Source organism: Rhizoctonia solani, chromosome 4 (genome assembly GCF_016906535.1).
Source record: "Rhizoctonia solani chromosome 4, complete sequence".
Classification (NCBI taxonomy): domain Eukaryota; kingdom Fungi; phylum Basidiomycota; class Agaricomycetes; order Cantharellales; family Ceratobasidiaceae; genus Rhizoctonia; species Rhizoctonia solani.
In genome coordinates, this window is record NC_057373.1 from 2,160,696 (window position 1) to 2,177,720 (window position 17,025).

At 49.2% G+C, this 17,025-nt stretch overlaps 6 protein-coding genes across 6 annotated transcripts; 3 read left to right on the forward strand and 3 right to left on the reverse strand.

Moving 5' to 3' along the window:
- Positions 1-1,079: 1,079 nt before the first annotated feature.
- Positions 1,080-3,882, forward strand: RhiXN_00715 (proteoglycan 4; the record flags this gene model as incomplete). The annotated part of the gene is made up of 4 exons (XM_043320534.1): positions 1,080-2,185; positions 2,238-3,388; positions 3,460-3,709; positions 3,783-3,882. 4 exons carry the CDS (start codon positions 1,080-1,082, stop codon positions 3,880-3,882), a joined length of 2,607 nt encoding a protein of 868 aa, XP_043179546.1.
- Positions 3,883-4,872: 990 nt separating this feature from the next.
- On the forward strand, positions 4,873-5,364 carry RhiXN_00716 (NADH dehydrogenase (ubiquinone) 1 alpha subcomplex 5; the record flags this gene model as incomplete). The annotated part of the gene is made up of 4 exons (XM_043320535.1): positions 4,873-4,934; positions 4,995-5,079; positions 5,136-5,251; positions 5,307-5,364. 4 exons carry the CDS (start codon positions 4,873-4,875, stop codon positions 5,362-5,364), a joined length of 321 nt encoding a protein of 106 aa, XP_043179547.1.
- A 436-nt stretch (positions 5,365-5,800) lies between these two features.
- On the reverse strand, positions 5,801-7,395 carry RhiXN_00717 (uncharacterized protein; the record flags this gene model as incomplete). Its single annotated transcript, XM_043320536.1, has 6 exons — positions 5,801-6,025; positions 6,083-6,473; positions 6,525-6,627; positions 6,680-6,892; positions 7,046-7,149; positions 7,205-7,395. 6 exons carry the CDS (start codon positions 7,393-7,395, stop codon positions 5,801-5,803), a joined length of 1,227 nt encoding a protein of 408 aa, XP_043179548.1.
- Positions 7,396-7,704: 309 nt separating this feature from the next.
- On the reverse strand, positions 7,705-10,636 carry RhiXN_00718 (RNA polymerase I-specific transcription-initiation factor; the record flags this gene model as incomplete). The annotated part of the gene is made up of 10 exons (XM_043320537.1): positions 7,705-8,590; positions 8,639-8,753; positions 8,799-9,173; positions 9,222-9,432; positions 9,482-9,611; positions 9,661-9,907; positions 9,957-10,094; positions 10,150-10,360; positions 10,406-10,509; positions 10,561-10,636. 10 exons carry the CDS (start codon positions 10,634-10,636, stop codon positions 7,705-7,707), a joined length of 2,493 nt encoding a protein of 830 aa, XP_043179549.1.
- A 330-nt stretch (positions 10,637-10,966) lies between these two features.
- Positions 10,967-11,550, forward strand: RhiXN_00719 (U6 snRNA-associated Sm-like protein LSm1; the record flags this gene model as incomplete). Its single annotated transcript, XM_043320538.1, has 4 exons — positions 10,967-11,021; positions 11,094-11,162; positions 11,212-11,327; positions 11,380-11,550. The coding sequence occupies 4 exons, from the start codon at positions 10,967-10,969 to the stop codon at positions 11,548-11,550; spliced, it is 411 nt and encodes a 136-aa protein (XP_043179550.1).
- Positions 11,551-11,819: 269 nt separating this feature from the next.
- Positions 11,820-15,390, reverse strand: RhiXN_00720 (RNA polymerase I-specific transcription-initiation factor; the record flags this gene model as incomplete). Its single annotated transcript, XM_043320539.1, has 12 exons — positions 11,820-12,253; positions 12,311-12,389; positions 12,451-12,610; positions 12,666-12,794; positions 12,839-13,031; positions 13,085-13,223; positions 13,283-13,388; positions 13,440-13,731; positions 13,782-13,905; positions 13,955-13,999; positions 15,090-15,203; positions 15,253-15,390. 12 exons carry the CDS (start codon positions 15,388-15,390, stop codon positions 11,820-11,822), a joined length of 1,953 nt encoding a protein of 650 aa, XP_043179551.1.
- Positions 15,391-17,025: the final 1,635 nt, after the last annotated feature.

Consider the following 17,025-nt stretch of genomic DNA (forward strand, 5'->3'; position numbering starts at 1 on the left):
CAATTGACAGTTACACTCGGTAACACCACGGCCACTTCGCCACTGTACTACATTGCACCCCTTCGTAGTCAATTTCTACAACCGATTAACATGGCTGCCATGGATACTGATAAATTACAGAACAGGGTGGGTAGATCGTCATACTCGCCCTCAGGGGATGTCGCTCGCTACGCGTCTGGTATCATTTTTTCATAGTTTCAAAATACATTTGAACCGGGCTGACTGATCTTTGACACACAACACGTTTGGGACGAGCCGATAGTCGAGAAGAATGTTGCTTTCAATCTCAACGGGTAGTCACTCCACCAAGTGGATTTTCATGGTCCACGTTACGGTGATCGGGTGGCCGTGGCGCTCTGCGACATGGTCTTCATCATTGATGGACATTCGGTAAACACGCATGGTGGCACCGAGAATCGGAAGGGATACTCTCCAAGTACATATTCGTGCTAGTGCCTATGTATGCGTGAACATGCGTCCATTTATTTACATCTATTACTCGGAACATGCGGCATCCATAGAGCACCGGTGCCGCGTGTTGCATCGCTCGGGTCCAATGCGACATGTATGAGCGAACAAATCGAGGAACTCGTGGTAAATCTGACTCGAATAGGACAGGATAAGCTGGAGATAGCGATCACGTGAGATTTACTGCGATCGGGTTCGCGGGCCTCGAGGCACAACATGTGTGTGGGAGCTATTACCTTCTACACGTTGCTGCACAGCACGGCGCGGTGTAGATGTCACGGCAGATGCATACAACGATAATCCGTACAACAAAAGTGGTATGCGTCGTAGACTCACAAAGCAACGAAGGTCGGTAGAGCGGCGCGAAATGAGCAAAGGAGCGTGATTCCGAGTTGTCAGGGTTGTGTTTGGCCGGGGCGGGACCCACGTCGGGACGTAAACCGATAGAAACGCCGCATTTGATGACAAATGTGGGGATAAACACGTGTGGGTTATTTACCTGCCTCGCGGAGGCCCTGCCGTTTTGTGGAGAACATTCAAAAGGCAGCGAGTGCTTGTGAATCTCTCTAACCTGCCTACGATCTCTCCTGCACATCACTTTACGATCCATAATGTCCGCACCACCTACACCTCAACGTTCAGCTTCAGAAAGCCTTACCAGTCGCTTCAAGCGTAATCCTATTCGTGGCCTTACCTTGGGCGGCGGTCGTCCTGTATCCCCTTCCACTACTACTAGTTCCACAGGACGCGTTACTCCGACTCGCTCAGCCACTCGTGACTCGTCCACACCACCACCCACCACCAGGTCTCGCTCGAGTATCATACCATCAGCACTGCAACGCAGGATTTCTTCAACTATCGCCCCGTCTTCAACCAAGGCTAGCTCTTCCAAGGCTCCAAGTTCCGAGGCTGTAAACGATCTAGATATCAAGTCCGCGCCATCTACGACCGAGCAAGGTTCAATCGACGCGCCAAAGGAAGACATTAGCGCCGATGTCTCTGGTCACGCTCGCGCTCTTTCGGGATCAACTGTCGAATCTGAACCCCCAATGACGCCTCCACCAGCTCCAGCTGCCGAGCCATTACCTATTTCCAAGCCTGAAGATCTCACATCTGATTCACCTCATGATGGTGCTTCAATCGCTAGTTCGCGCTCCCCAAGCCGGCTCCGCCGTCAAGTCTCCAATATTAGCCGTCGCAGCGTCAGCGGAAGCATTCGTCGCCTTTCGCTGCTTGGTCCCGCAAGTCCCCCGCAAGCCGAGACCGCCTCAATCCATGCTCAAGGCGAAATGCAAAAGTCCCTGAGCAGGTCGCCTTCTATCTCTTCACTTCGTCGTCACGCTGCAAGCCCTGAGCCAATCCCCACCAAGACAGCCGAGTCGACATCCACTCCTGAGCCTGTTTCGGAGCCCGAAGCACCCAAGGCTGTGGACTCAGAGTCTGAAGTTGGCCAACCCGAAGTGATCCCGCAAGTTGCTCAGACTGAAGCTCCTCAAATTGAAGCTCCTCAAACCAAGGTTCCTGAACCTGTGGTTGAAGAGCCTGAGCCTGAGCATCAACCCGAAGTCCGAACCGAAGTTCAGCCCGCCGTTGTTTCGACTCCACAGGAGAGCACCCCTGCCTCCTCGGTCAATGCCCAGTCTTCCAATGAGCCTCCCGCCTCTAGGCCAGTTGAACCACACACTCCAATTAAACCGTCAATGTCTCGTAACGCCAGGTAAGCTGGCAGCCTCATGTTATCAATGACATCATTATTTACGTCCACACAGCACGACTTCGTTCGGCAGGTCACCTACTCCTGACAAGCCAGACACCAAACGCCGCAGCACTTTTACCAAATGGGCACGAAAGAGTATCGATCGCCGACCAAGTGTTTCGGGATCGCCTGGTCTCGTCCGCTCCCCATCGCGCGGACCAGTTGACGATGAAAGTGATACCGAGTCGGTCAAGGAGCGCGAACGCAAATGGGGAACTGGTTTGCCTGTACCTGATCCGCCTGCTCCCAAGAAGTCCGAAGACAACATGAAGCGCCGCTTCAGTCTTGGTCGTCGTGATAGTGCCAAATCCCCGAATGACTCTCCTGTCGAGAGTGACAAGAAATCAGGATGGGGCAAAGTAATCCGTGCTGTAACGAAGGCAAAGAAGGAGAAGGCCGATAGCTCGGCTTCTACGCCCGAAGCATCCTCTCTTGACGTATCGACTGAACTCGCCGAGTCTCGTCCTTCATTGATGATTCCCGAGCGCCTCTACAACGACCAGCGACCACTCTCCGCTATCGTCGAGTCACCAGTGGCTCCACTTAATCCTCACATGTTGGTCCGTTCTCAGTCTCCAGAACAAGTCTTCGGGGCACCCGTTCCTGTCGGAGCTATGGACTCGCCTGTTGTGGTCAAAGCTGAGACAACCAGTCCTGAGTTGTCTCCAGTTATGGTCACTATTGATTCCGATGCGTCGGGCATGGATTCCGCCGTAGAGAACCTTCAAGCCCTCGACGCTGTTGCTGCCGAGGTACAACCTCCAGTTGAAACTATAGCCGAAGAGCCAAGTCAGTCTGTCGAGGTCGAGCAACCCCAGGATTCACCTGCACCTGCTGAAGAAACGCCTGTGGCCGTCGAGGAGGTTTCTGTGCCAGAGATCGTTGCACCTGAAGCAGAGGCCCCCACCATTCCGGTGGCTGAGACCACCACGCCCACACCTGCACCTGCACCTGCAAATTTGATGAGCCCGGTGAGCCCCAACAGCCCATCCTCTTCGCCGTGGGATGCCGGTATCGAACGCGAAATCGCCCGTGCGCGCCGCCCCGCCAGTCCAATGGCGGCCCTTCGACCTCCAACCGCCGAGGCAGCCCTGCTCCCAGCATCATCGGAGTCAAGAGGAAGCATCCTGACGAACCTACGGAAGTTGGCAAGGCCCGCGTGCGGTACCTGCCTGGTGAGTGTGACTCGGAGCCTGAACAAAATACAGTATCACTTAATGTGGATGGGCACTTAGACTGGGCCGTCAGTCCCGCTATTCAATTGGCCGTTACTCTGTCGCTTGTGCTGCCTCGTCGCAAGCGCGATGTTGCCAACCCCTCGAATAGGAAGCGTGGTGGATGGTGGCCACTCCGTCGTGGTCAGCGTACCGAGATGCGCTTCAATGCGATTCGCGGTGTGAGCGACGAGACACCGATCGTGTCCAAGACGTGGGCTGTTCCTGCCGCCGTTCGCACCACCGCCAAGGTTGTCACTGCCCCTGCTAGGTGGATGTTTCACTTTTTTGTTCCTCGGTCGACGCGCGGTTAGGCGAGGTGATATTGAATGGGGGCCGGTTAGCGAGACGGACGAGGAAGATCTCGAGGATGAGGCTGCTCCTCGGCGATTTGAATTCAGCCTGAGTCCCTCGCCTGAACCTGATCTGGAGTGCCCCCGATGATTTAAACGACGTTTTTCTTTTCTTTATCCTCATGTAGCAACACATGCTGTTTTCGTTGTACCGGTTACCCCTCTTCTCAACTCTCTTTTTTCGAAGTCTAAACTGATATTTATCAACTGACTGGGCCTATACATGTGGATCGGGATTTGATGACTGCTTTATGTATCACTCGTACACGTCTTTATGACCTTTTCATGACCCGAAATTGATACATTGATCATTGGAAACAAAACTTGCGCGCGCGACTGAGGGAAGCACGAATAAATTACCTTGGGCCGGCATGAAAAGTTTTATCTAAGTCAAATAAAGTTATAAATTAATCTATCAATTTGGCCCGGTCCAAACTTACCATTGATCTGCATCCATAGCTACACCGAAATTCCCGTCCCAGCTTCCCTCTGACTTGCTTTCCACGCACGGTTGATCTCCGAGAAACACTGCGGGCAAACATGGTGCGCTCGCTTGGGGGACCCGCAGCCTGGACAGTTTACGATGTCTACCCAGGAATGTGACGAAACGAGTAGCAGGTCAGTAAAGGTACCACGATGATCTATGCGAGGACTTGGGGCACGCACTCGTCTTGTCCTTGAGCCCCTTGTTCGCACTACGCATTCTCTTTTTGAGGGCGATGTCTTCTTTTTGGGTACTGCCAATACAATAGGAGGAAACAATTCAAGCAGAGTCCGTAAACTCGGGAGCGCAGATAGTCTTTCTGCCAGCCTAAGAGTCGTACCAGAGGGTACAGGTCCAGTCGTGATGCCCAAGCCAAAGAGTCGAGACGACCATGCAATGCGAGCCGACGTCCGAGCTAGAGGCAGCGCCAATGAAGCCATCTTAGAGACAACTAGGCACACTCTGAGATATATAACGAGTGGTTGACTAGAACAGATCCTGATATGTAAATGAAATAATTGATGTCCAAGTCCAGCGCGTAATCGACTTGGTTGGAAATTGAGCCTTCGGGGCTCACGACCTCTCCTGCCGTCCACCATGTTACGATTCACCCGCCCCCTCAGACAAGCACTCAAGTCTACTACTGGTATATACGGCGTGTGAGTTTAATTTAATTATTCTAAAAATATGACGGTCTAATGCTCGATTGGGCTGCTCAGTGCCGTACATCCCGATCCTCTCCCGGTCCTCCGTAAAACATATGAATCGACGCTCTCGATATTGTCCCAGATGCCTTCTCATGCGGTATACAGACAGGGAACTGAGCACTTGTAAAGCACCGATTGGATCTCATCGAGAAGTCTAAGGGTGATGCAACACAGGTAGAAAATACCTTGGGCGAGGGTCAGATTGAGGAGATTTTAATGAGTGCTGAGGATGAGTTGAGTTTGGCGGGAAAAATGCTCGAGTGGAAACCGTGAGTAATCCGTTTCCTGAAATCGGAAACAGCGAGGTTAAACTTATTGATCCAGGTGGGAACCTTTGGAGGTTAAGCCCGCTCCTGGGCAATGGGACTATGTCCGTGACTAGATGTCCACCAAAATCACGAAGTTTTAGTTAAAGTATGTATCAGCTTGGCTTGTGAGGTCTGAGTGCTAGCGTGTGTATGCGACAACTAGTTCGCGGTATGTGTGATTTCTGATTGGCTGATATCCGAGACAACCTGATTGGCGCTATGCTGTTTTGGTGATGTTTATTTGAACCTCGTCCGAACTGAACTTCGGAATAGAGGTCATTCGAGACATGTGCGTTTATCCGAGTGTGCATGTGGTCCATTAACTATAGCCTTTCAGATTCACACAATTCATCAAAAATCAAAAATTCATTGCAAAGGGAAGAGCATACTGTCGCCATCATACAGAGCGAAAGGGAAAGAAAGATCATACCAAAAGGCCCTTTCACGAATGAATAGGGGTAGCACATGCGACTCTGAGAGTTTTGACTAAAGACTTCTGCTTTGCAGCACTTAGCTGAGCGACGGGAACGCCGACTCGTCAGAAACATCGAGGTTGGCTTCAGTGCGGCGGCCACGTCCAGAATCTCCGCCACGACCGCGGCCACGACCACGCTCCCCACGGCCACGGTCACCACCACGTCCGCGTCCACCACGCTCAATGGGAGCAAATCGTGCATCGATATCGATGTGTACTTTCTCTTCCTTCTTGGCACGAGCTTTGGGTGTGGCCTTGGCCTGTGATTTGGGATCGATAAGTATCGGATTATGCGAGTATATGCTCTATGGTCTCACCTTTCCGACAAAATAATTCTCCTCACCCTCGTCACGTTGAAATTGAGTTGCGTCTTTCCAGAGGTTTCCATCAGAGCCCTCATTGGCAGCGCGTCCCTGAGGCTTTCCTGGAACTGCTTCGGAGGCCTTCTTCTTTGCAAGGTACTCGGTGAGGGTCATGGTATTGTCTTCCTCTTCCTCCTCCTTTTGGGGGCGTTCACCTTGTTCCTCGCCATCAGTGGGCTTGCTCTCTGCGCCCCCCTCAGCAGGGGTACCCCAGTCATTATTGACTGCGCCACCCCATTCGTTTCCGGCGTCAACTGTAGCATCAGCAGCACCAGACTGTTCTGCAGCCAATTCGGTGCGTCCTTCCTCGGCGCCCCAGCCAGAGTTGACACGCTTTTCGGTATCGCTGGAATATTGGCATTAGAGGGAGTGGCAGAAATCTTCCAAGTGTACTCACACTTTGCCTGACTGCGAGTGACGGTCTGGTCGGGGGTCACGACCGCGGCCTCGGCCATCACCGCGACCACGTCCACGACCACGTCCACGGCCACGGTCGGCGGCTAAATTGCTTGGGATGAGTTTCTGGATATATTCAAATATGTTGCCACTCACGGCGTCCCTCTGCGAAGCGATCTCCAGTGCCGGTGGAGGCTTCCTGGGTAGCAACACGCTCATCGCGGGGAGCGGCCTTGGCTCCTCCTCCGCGCTGGTAGTAGCGTCCACCGCGGTTAGATGGGCCCTTTTGGGATTGCTCCTTCTTCTGGGGGGCGGGAGCATTGGTGGCGGGAGCTGCAGCGGCCGCAGGGGTAGAGATCACATCATCATCTACAGATCAACAACAAGCATGTTAATAGCAGCTCTCATTCATTATATATCGCAGTAATAGTACCATTGAGCAAAGCAAACGGATTCCTAGAGGCGACCGACATGGCGGCGGTGCCTTTGACTACTTAGGCGGTACTCAGGCGGCGGGATTACGGGGCTTTTGGTCGGTGATGGACCGTCCTATGATGTGAGTATGATGTGCAGTGATTGGGGTCCCGCTGCGTGTGGCTTGGTGAAACTGTATAGCACCCTGGAGCCTATAAGAATTGGATTTTCGCTCGTCGAAATTTTACACAAAACGCTTATACCCACGGCCTTTCTAAAAGCATCTCGACGAGGATTCGCCCGCCTTTCGGGGACTGGTGTGGATCGAGGAAATCCGAGACCGTCATACTGTGCCGGAGAATAGATATGTCGACGAGACTTGGGTGCGGTGCGCTCAACTTGCGGTGAACTCTTCGTGGTTCGTTGCGTGGGATGTGTCGCAATGTCTTGTTGTACATTTAATAGTATAATAACAAGTTTTTCTTGAATCATCTACTAAAATCAGTGCGTTTTTGTCCATGGCGCCAGAGTACGAATAGCAAGCTGGTTGGAAGATGAAAATTTGGGGTTGACGAACGCATTATTTATTAGCGAAGCATAGCCAAAGAGTATAAATAAACTATAAAACAAGACAACAAGTGTATAGACAAGAAGACATTAAAAGCCTGGTAATCTAGATTTCTTCTTCTTTGGGGCAGCACTCCCCCCAGGCCGAACACCAAATGGACCCGGTAAGACTTGTGTGTTGGCCGCCTGGGAGCTCCCATTCATTTGAGACGATGTTGCCTCTCCAAGTTGGTCCGACGCCGTTTGTTTTGCAGCAAGCTCGGGTTGACTTTCCACTTGGCGTACGACTCGAACAGCGACAGGGTTTGATATCGCAGGGGTTTGGTTCGAGAGATTTGAACCGAAGGTAGTAATACCGATCCGACAGGAGCCATCGCTGCTCTACCTGACATGAGCCTCAACTTGGCTTGTTCAAGCAACTCTTTATCCGCTTTGGTGCGAGCCATTAACTTCCAGGCTGGCATGGCCTCGTCGTAATCTTGGTTGTAGGGATCATGGAATTCGTAGTCGCCTGGAGACGAATCTGGATCCCATTCTGATGCCAATAAACGTGCGACCAGACTCTGTCGTTGCTCAGCACCTTTTTTACCATCAACTAGTCCTTTTGTAGGGCAAGGTTGAACGTGTTGAACATGAGGTGGCTCGATTCCCTCCAAAGTCAAGGCAGAGGCCGCAACGGAGAGCATGTCATCGTTGTCTCGGGCTACCGGGGCAGGTCGCAGCTTGGGCCGAGATGGTTGGAAGGGAACAGTCGAATATACAGTTGTTGATAGAGCCAAGTCCAGTGCTATCTCTTGTCTCGCTTCTTTGTCTCTTTTGGAAGCTCTCTCCGATGCGTTGTCTAGTACGCTGAAAGCAAGGAGGTCATCCACAGTTGGGGTTGGTGAAAGGCCTGGCCAGATGTGGGCTTGTGTTTTCAAAAGGTCGTAGCTCCAGGATACAGTTTCCTGGGACTGGCTGCGTAGGTGTTCAGTGTGCCTGAGGAGCAACCGAGCCTTGGGAAGGGGTAACGATCGGGTTGATGCAAAGAACGAGCGAGGGATGACGGATGCGGTTTCTTGAGGAACCACGCGAGCCAAGTCATGCCTAGGAGAAGTTTAATCGTTATGTCAATGGAAAGCAAGAGTCACATACAGAATCATGGGTCTATCAATTGGTTCGTTGGCCCTTTGGAACGCAGTTGGCGCCAAGTCAATAATCTCGGCCACTGAGGGCCCATCCAAGTCTGTGTTGCTGTTCATAAATATTCCTACGGACAGGTTAGGTTTGCATTTTTACAAAAGTGAGTACTTACGTTCGTATTTGTTTCGAACGTTCACCTCTCGGCACTTGGCCATATCTTCTTTGCTGTACCGCTCATGCTGAAGCTCAACCTTCTCCGCTATGTTCTTCAGCTCATGCTCCCAAACAACCCTCTCCACACTAGGTTCACAAGCCCCGATGGCCAAATCTTGGCGGTATATCGCACCCACGTTAGAGAGATGAAATAGTGTAGGTCGAACGGTTGTGGGTGGGATATACACCGCGATGCTCGCTGGTATGCAATTATTCGGCGAGTCCCATTCCAAACCATACGAGTCGCAGCCTTTTAATCCCCCGCTCTCAGACAACACGGGATCGTAAACGCTGATGAAACTCGAGCGTTTAGAAGTAAGCAGGCCAACTTTCTCTGCTAAGGGGTCAGCACAAGATTGATTGAAAAGTAAATAAGTCTTACTCTGGCCAAGTTCGACTGCCTTGATACGTAGCGTCATGTCACCATCTCGGTGGTGGGCCCAGGATATAATCGGGCGACCCAGCATTCGCTCGTCAACCAAGGATACATGCTTCATGTCGCTAAGGAATATCTGGGCAAAGTTTTCGTTCCGAATTGTGTCGAAGCTTGTTACGGTTTGAGGAACAGGTAGTACGGACGCAATGGTCGATGTCTGCAATAGATTTCTAGCGTCACACTCTGTGTAGATTTTGGTCACCTACCCTCTTATCATAAAAACTAATTTTGGACCGCGAACCCAACATAAAGGTCTCTGGGTGTACCCCCCATCGTAGCCCCCAATAAGGTAGGTCATATGCGCCGACTCGAGTAATCGGATCATCAATCTGAGTACTAGAAATCCAGGTAAGCACAAAAGGCAGCTATTATAAATACCACTCACTACAATAAAGAGGGTTTAGAATCCAACCCGAAACTCCAAACTTCGCCAACATCAGAGACGACGAGTCCCGCGTGTGACCGCTCATGGGGGTTAAACACTAGCTCAAAGGGCCTGTGGTTCCCGATGTCGGCTCGTCCAAAGGATGAAAGCACCCTCTGTTTTGCAACTACCGAGGCCCCTGGCCTTGGAGAAATACTAACGAAATGAACGTCGAATAGTGTACGAACAGCAAACAGGCACCCAGAGTCTACGCATATATGTCATACACATTTCAATCGAAAATTTCATACACTTACTGGCGTAAGTGGTAGCATCAGGTTTGTAAATGGTATTAGAGTTTGTAATCTGAAGAATGGATGACGGTGCTTTCCAGCCTGACTGTTCTCCCGAGCTGAAAACCGTGCCCCATTTCTCGTCAAATAGTACAGAAGCACCTAATTGTCCCGCTTTAAGACTTATCTTAGAATATTACGATACGATATGACCCACCCAAGGTATCAAAGCTTTGCCCCATAGGATATGCTATTATCCCAGCTCGCTTTCGGTGACCTTTAGTTAGAAAATCCATGGCTAGCAAATCAGAGCAATAGGGATTATATGTTGCAGCTGCCTTGGCAAATTTCTCGTCGTCTTCTAGTAACTCGCGCAAAACTATAGCCTCCAAATCGTCCACTCCTTCCCGGCTTCTAAGCCATGTATTCTGGCCAATTATTAGCTAGAGCCAATTGGCAAGAATAAAACTTACTGTAGCGAGTACCTTTCGCTCAAACGAGAGTCCGTCAGCGAGTGATAGTGCGTCCCGTGTAGGAGGAAAGATACATCTAGTATTACCGGTCGAAATACGAGGGCCTACACAATGTTACCCAGCCAACACATTTGTGAACCAAGAAAGTGCCGCACCTTCTGAATTGATATTCGCCCAAGAAAGCCGGGCAAGCTTTTGTGCTCCTCTGATAATAATCGCGAGGATGACCATGTCCCAATGTCGATAATAGGTACGTCCCAATTTAACTCAGGCAAGACTTTACGAGGACCTTGACGTTTGGCTAAAGTTTCGGGTGGTGTTTGAACGCGAGAGTCCACAGGCCAGCCTTCCATTCATACAGCCTGTTGATGATAGAATAAGCACAATACGTCAACATCCCAGGTCGTCCCCACCAGAAGGCACTATTTGGGTGTAATATGGCATGCGCAAAAGAAAGTGTCGCTTTCCACGGTTTTGGCGCTTACTCTCAATTGAGATCTTTGACAAGGTGGTTCACCAGACCAGAACCGCCGGATCAGATTTTGTCGGACGACGCCTTTCATGGATTCATTAATACCGTTTACAACTTCCGGCGCGTTAGTCGAAAGCGTCGATAGTACGTTTGTGTCTCTATTACTGAGAGCATCATTTCACATAATTCAGCTTGAGCTGCTTTGATGTTTCACAGAGAAGATGGTCGTTGTCCTGCGAGATGGCCGTAAATTGATTGGAGTTTTGAGATCGTATGATCAATTCGGTTAGTCTCCTTGACTGACGCCCGAGGAGATACTGACAGCAGATCTCAGCGAATCTTGTCATGGAAAACACACTCGAACGTATTTACCACGGAGATGCATTTGCAGACATTCGCCGAGGAGTATATTTGATTCGAGGAGAGAATGTTGTGTTGCTCGGAGAAGTAGTAAGCTCGAGGCATTCTTTTAGAGGCTCATGACTGATTGTATCATTCGTAGGACCTAGATCGTGAGGACGAAGTGCCCTTGCGACCTGTTCCTATCGAAGAAATTGGATACACTCATCAACAGGAAGCAGATAAACGCAAGCAAGTTGAACAGGCCAAGGCTCAAATCCTTTATGATGAAAAGGGATTTTCCAAAGAGGGGGGAGAAGGAGACGGGTATTAGATGAACCACATGCACTAACTACAATTGCAAACTTACATTGTACCGCAACTTTTTAGATGTAATTTCAACTATACATCTTTGAAACATACTGTACACGTAAATTCGCGTTCATTAACACAACTGACTTACCCAGAGTCCTGTATACGGAAGGTGAAAGGACGAATATACAGCCTTATATTACTAGGAGGTACAGAATAATAGTGCGCAAATATATTTGTTTAAACATAGCCTGCCCATAAACCCATGGAAAGTATCGTGTATGATGCTGATCAGGTTCGAAATTCTTCGGGAGGGGTGCTCGTTTGTGGAGAACTCGTTTCGTCGGTTTGTGGAGTGCCTTTGCGATTAGATCCAGCAAGTTTCTGGTGCACCCGGGACCTCCACTTTTGAGAGCCCATCTGGTAGCTGTGATGTAATCCATCTTTACTCTCGTCATTGGACTCTGATTCTTCCTCTGATACATCAGGTTGGTTTACATCAATGTGTTCTCCATCGGACTCAGAGTCTTCTGGTGTTGACCTTTGGCTGCCACCAATGTCTGGTCCTCTATCACGCTTCAGCCTACGTTCCAGTATGGCAACAAGGTGGTTGATGTTGGAATTGTGGACCCCTGACCAGGAGCTTGCTGTGAGGATTAGCAGCGCATAATCGGGAGGGAGCGCTCCAAGAGGATCCTCGGGAGACCAAATCGTCAGCTGTTCGCCTGGCTAAAAGGATTAATTTGCACGGCTGCTCGTCTGCCAATCCAACCGAGTAAAACTTGCCAGTATATTGGTAGCCTTCTCTAAGTTCGGGTTAATTTCTGGCCTACGTAAACCTTCTGGCGTAATTGAATTGTCCTGCACGTACGCTAGAGGAGTAGAACCCCCCGTCTCTGTATGCACTTGCTCATAGATTGACATAAGTCCTTGAAATGCTGCTTTGGGTTAGTGGGTCATTGTTTGAAAGGGTGTCATACTTGCGCAATGATTTGAGACTCCCTAGACGCGACGTTTTCAAAGCCCTTTCTGCAACCTCCAAGTACCTATCGATTTCTTTTTCGGTCAAGGTATCTGCTGTTCTGAGCTCACACCTTCAGCGTTAATACCCCCGATGGAGATTTGACAGATACGCACCGATCATTTTCCGAAGTGAGCAAGCGGCCAAAGCTCTTATGATGGCCCTCTTTCCCTTCCCTCAGAGCTGCGACATAATCTGAAAATGGTAGGAAACATGCGGCAGGATCATCCTCTTCACGAACAACGCTACAAACTAAGTAGCCGAGTTGTCCATAGGTCGACGTACTCACTTAGTCACTTCTCGGAACCCATATACAAGTTTGAGACAAACTATGATAATAGCAGACATTGTGACTTCGATAGGTGCCCAGTCACCAGCGTACTTCGCCACGCCAGGAGCTGGAGCAGGTGCAAGCGCTGGATGAATAGTCAACGGAACTTTCAGGCGTTCCATTAGAATCTTTACCATAGTATATAGCATAGCTAGAAATATATGTTAAGTTACTGATATTTATCCTCTATATCAGCGCACATACGTGGACCTTGAAAGGCTCGGACCGCACGCCACAGAATAGGAGCAGCATTGAGTTCCGGAATATCGACACCATGAACAAGATGTAGCCGCCTAGCAATTCGCCGGGTTATAACATGAAGGGCAGCAACAGTGGGTGCGTGCTTTGAATCAATGTACAACATTAGCCATCTTGATAAAATGGGTGTCATGGCGGACATACGGGTGGGGTAAGCTCTTGTCGTAGTGCTGAAGACAAGTGTTTCTCCATGTTTTTCGGAAGAAGAGGTACTACACTCAAATAAGGAAGTTGGTAGGTGTTAATCAAACTGTAGGAGTATTAGTAACTTCGAATTCGCGGAATCAAATTAAATTCTCACCTAACGAAATCAGAGTAGATAACAGGGACTCTAAGCCACCAGCAAGTTAAAACTAATATGGATATGTTTGCGGCTGTTGAGTCGTACAACGTATAGCGGGTGTTCTTGTTATACGCTCGTTGCCCTTCGCTCGCATCCATTTTTTTGATATCTGGATTAGAGTCGGTCTCCGATGCTTCACGAAGCAAATTTTCTATTTCTTGGTTCATTTGCGCCTCTATGTCTGCTTCATCATCGCTCAACCCCTCTGGTTCGTCGGTGTCTTCGGGTGTTTGTGCTTCACTAAATTCGCCTAAAGGCAGAACTCTAGTCACTGCTCTGGGCCTAGAAATCCAAACGAACCTTGCTCCTGCGCCGATCCACCTCTCTCAGAGGAACCGTCTGTCTGGGCGTAGAGCCAAGGTTGAGGTGGTGGTGGTTGAGGTAAAACATCGAGAGCCAGAAGCCAGATAGTTCGACAAACATTCTGTACAACGTATGTCAATAACTTGTCGCTAGTGATTTACCACACCAACCTTTGCTTCTTTAGGCAAATCCCACGAAGCAACAAGACTATCAATCTGGTAACGCAGTATGAGTTGTCGACACTGGTAATATAAATATCGTGCGCGCGGTCCATAATAAACTAGGACAAGGTAAATACGAGCTACCAGAGCTAATGTTAACACATACTATCTGGATTTCCTTTATCAACTGCTGCTCTTAGGCGGCGACCAACCCGAAGCTGTCGCTTATGTACCGTATGCGCGCCCATATCTGTGACTTCATTTGACTCATTCCTGTACCCCTTGCAGGACGTCAGCTTTGCTTGTTTTTGACCCGGTAATCTCACCTTTAGGACGTGTCCTTCACTGCAAATTAACTCCCCAGTCCCGGGCGCCTTCCTCCATTTTCTCGAAGTACAAACGGGACATGTTGGTACAGCCATGGATCACTGTAGAATGCCACTCGAAGCACATCAGCGCCCCATTTGAAACATCTGCTTGGCACGTGCTGTAAATCTCTTATAAATTGGGTATACTACAATCATTTTGACACCAACTTTCACGGTTTTGACGAAGCCACAAAATATAATTACAAGTTTCGGCTTGTGTTAAGATACCGACTTCCCAGGGAGTCTCTACCGGCACCTTGATATATTGGCCCAAGCTAATTTCCAATAAATGAGGGAAGTGGTATCTGTACTCAAGTAAGTCTCCATTTTCTCAAAAGATCTTCAATTAGGTGACTTAGCTCTGAGACGCTGCAGAGGACCCTGGAGATCTCTGAAGCTAAGTGATCCTTTTGGAGAAATAGGGGGTTTCGTTGAGTAGCTACAGTACTGTTTGAGGAAAACCATTGCCTCGCGATCATAAAAACAGCTCGACCATGTTATTATTGTAAATTACAGTATCTTCAATGAGAGAGTTGATCCAAACCGCCCTGGTATTAGCACAGGAAGTCGTAGGTCATATTAATCGTAAATCATTGTCGAATAATGGCCTCAAATAAGTTTCAAGAACATATGCACGATTCTTGCAACAAATTGACTAGAATATGTATATAAATTATATAACGAATACATATACACGTGTACTCTATCCTACGCACACCCAGAGCTTGAGCTCTTGCTCCTCCCCAGGAGGATCGTCACCACCAGGTAAGACATACATGACTCCCATGTCGCCTAGCCCCCTCCCTCTCTTCCTCGTTTTCATTTTCGACTTCGACTTCATCGCCCCCACCCTCCCTCAACATGTCTTCCCCAACGCCAATATTATTATGCTGCCGAGGTTATCAAACGAACATTTGCGTCGATCGTTGGGATTAAAACCTGGCGAGTCTGTGAGGCTTCTTTGGCCTGTGAGGCTTCTTTGGCCTGTGACGCCAGGGCTGCGATCCGGCTCAGACGCACGGTTACCTCCGAGAAGTGAGTTTTCGCCTTAGCGCTTGTAACATGGGTCAGGCTCATAGGTAGTAACATACAAGGTTAGTGTATACATGCTGGCGAAATTCTATGCGGCAACTTCCGCGTGGTTCTTCTCAACTAAGCGCCTGTTTTCTCTAGGGTTCTCCAAACTGCTCCAATCAGGGCGACTTGTCTCCCTCGGCGAACCGTTGCGGCAGCGGAATGGGGAATACCAGCTGGCAGGGGCGTTCTGGAGAGCCCTTCAGAGAATTTCGCTTCCAGAATCTCCGGAGATGTCCGGAGCACTTTGGAGAACTCTGGAGTTGATTCACGACCATCTTCCCATCGCCGCCGGCAATTCAACCCTTTTCAACCCATCCCGTCTCCGAAGCTAGCCGCGCGGAACCATGTCCGGCAAGTACCGTGGCCGAATGAATGTTAATGAAATAAACGTTCTGACTACTGCGTAACCCATCCATTGGAACCTCATGACGCCAGCCGCGATCTATATAAGGCAATGTGACCAGCAAGGGTTGATCAATACATCATACAAGATAAAGTGTTTGCCACATTTAGGGATGAGGTGTACCAAAGATATTATGCAATTGTTAATGACCACTCATCATTACCGAGTGCCTGGTTCAAACCATGATAACTAGGCACCAAAAACCAGCCAGATAATTTCGAGTCATGTGTCAATATATTTTATGTACCCAATAGAGTACACGCCGTTCTAACGAGTTGCCAGTATAAAACCTGGTCTGCGGACCACGGGACCATAAACAAGTTGAAGTAGCCTCTTGGTCCTCACCCATTATCCTTACTATCGCATACCTAGACATGGCAATAATTGTCCATTCGGTTTCTATGCTCTCGGATACTACCTTGGTGCACCAGCCTCGCAACCTTACGGCACAGTGAGTACGCTGCACGTTGTTGTCAGCTTAGTATGGATGTGCTCTATAAATCTCTGATCACTCCAAATCAGAGCCAATTTGTCATTCCGCCATCAATTCGTACAGGAGGTGATTCTGTTGAATACTCAAAGTAAATATCACAGGTAGCTATCATCTTATGCTACTCTACCCAAGCTGATAATTAACTATGAGCTACGTGTAGAAGGGGTAGGCAATACGGTGTCTTTCAAGCCGCTGAGGCTACACTGGGAATTGTTAGTATTGAGCATGAAGCAGTTGTCCCCGAGAATCTAGTACACATACTTGCTGTGGGACTCTTTCCAAACCAGCGTTATACTTTCTTTATCTTATCAGCGTTATTTTTCATCATGTTCACCGTTACCCGGGCGCTGTATGCGTTACTTATCGGTGGTGTCATATATGTGTAAAGCCCTTGAACTATGGTGGCTACATGGTTTTCCTAGCAGCCAAAATATATATGTGGACATATCTCTATATATTTCACCCACATGATGTCCTCCGAGCCCCCTGGATAAGCGATGCAGGCAGTGGCATAACAGCGTGGTCGACCCTCCTTTTTCAAATACCCATTTTCAGCACAATAAACGGGTGCCACTGACGTTTCTCTGGAATCTAAGCCAGACATACCTACCTCGAGTCAATCTAGACTTTTGCCATAGTAGCCATTTGGTATGCCATAAGTTACATGTGTTGCACGATCAAATCACACACCTCCAAGCTTGCGTTTGTTTGGGTTCCTATTCGACTCAGATGCATGTCA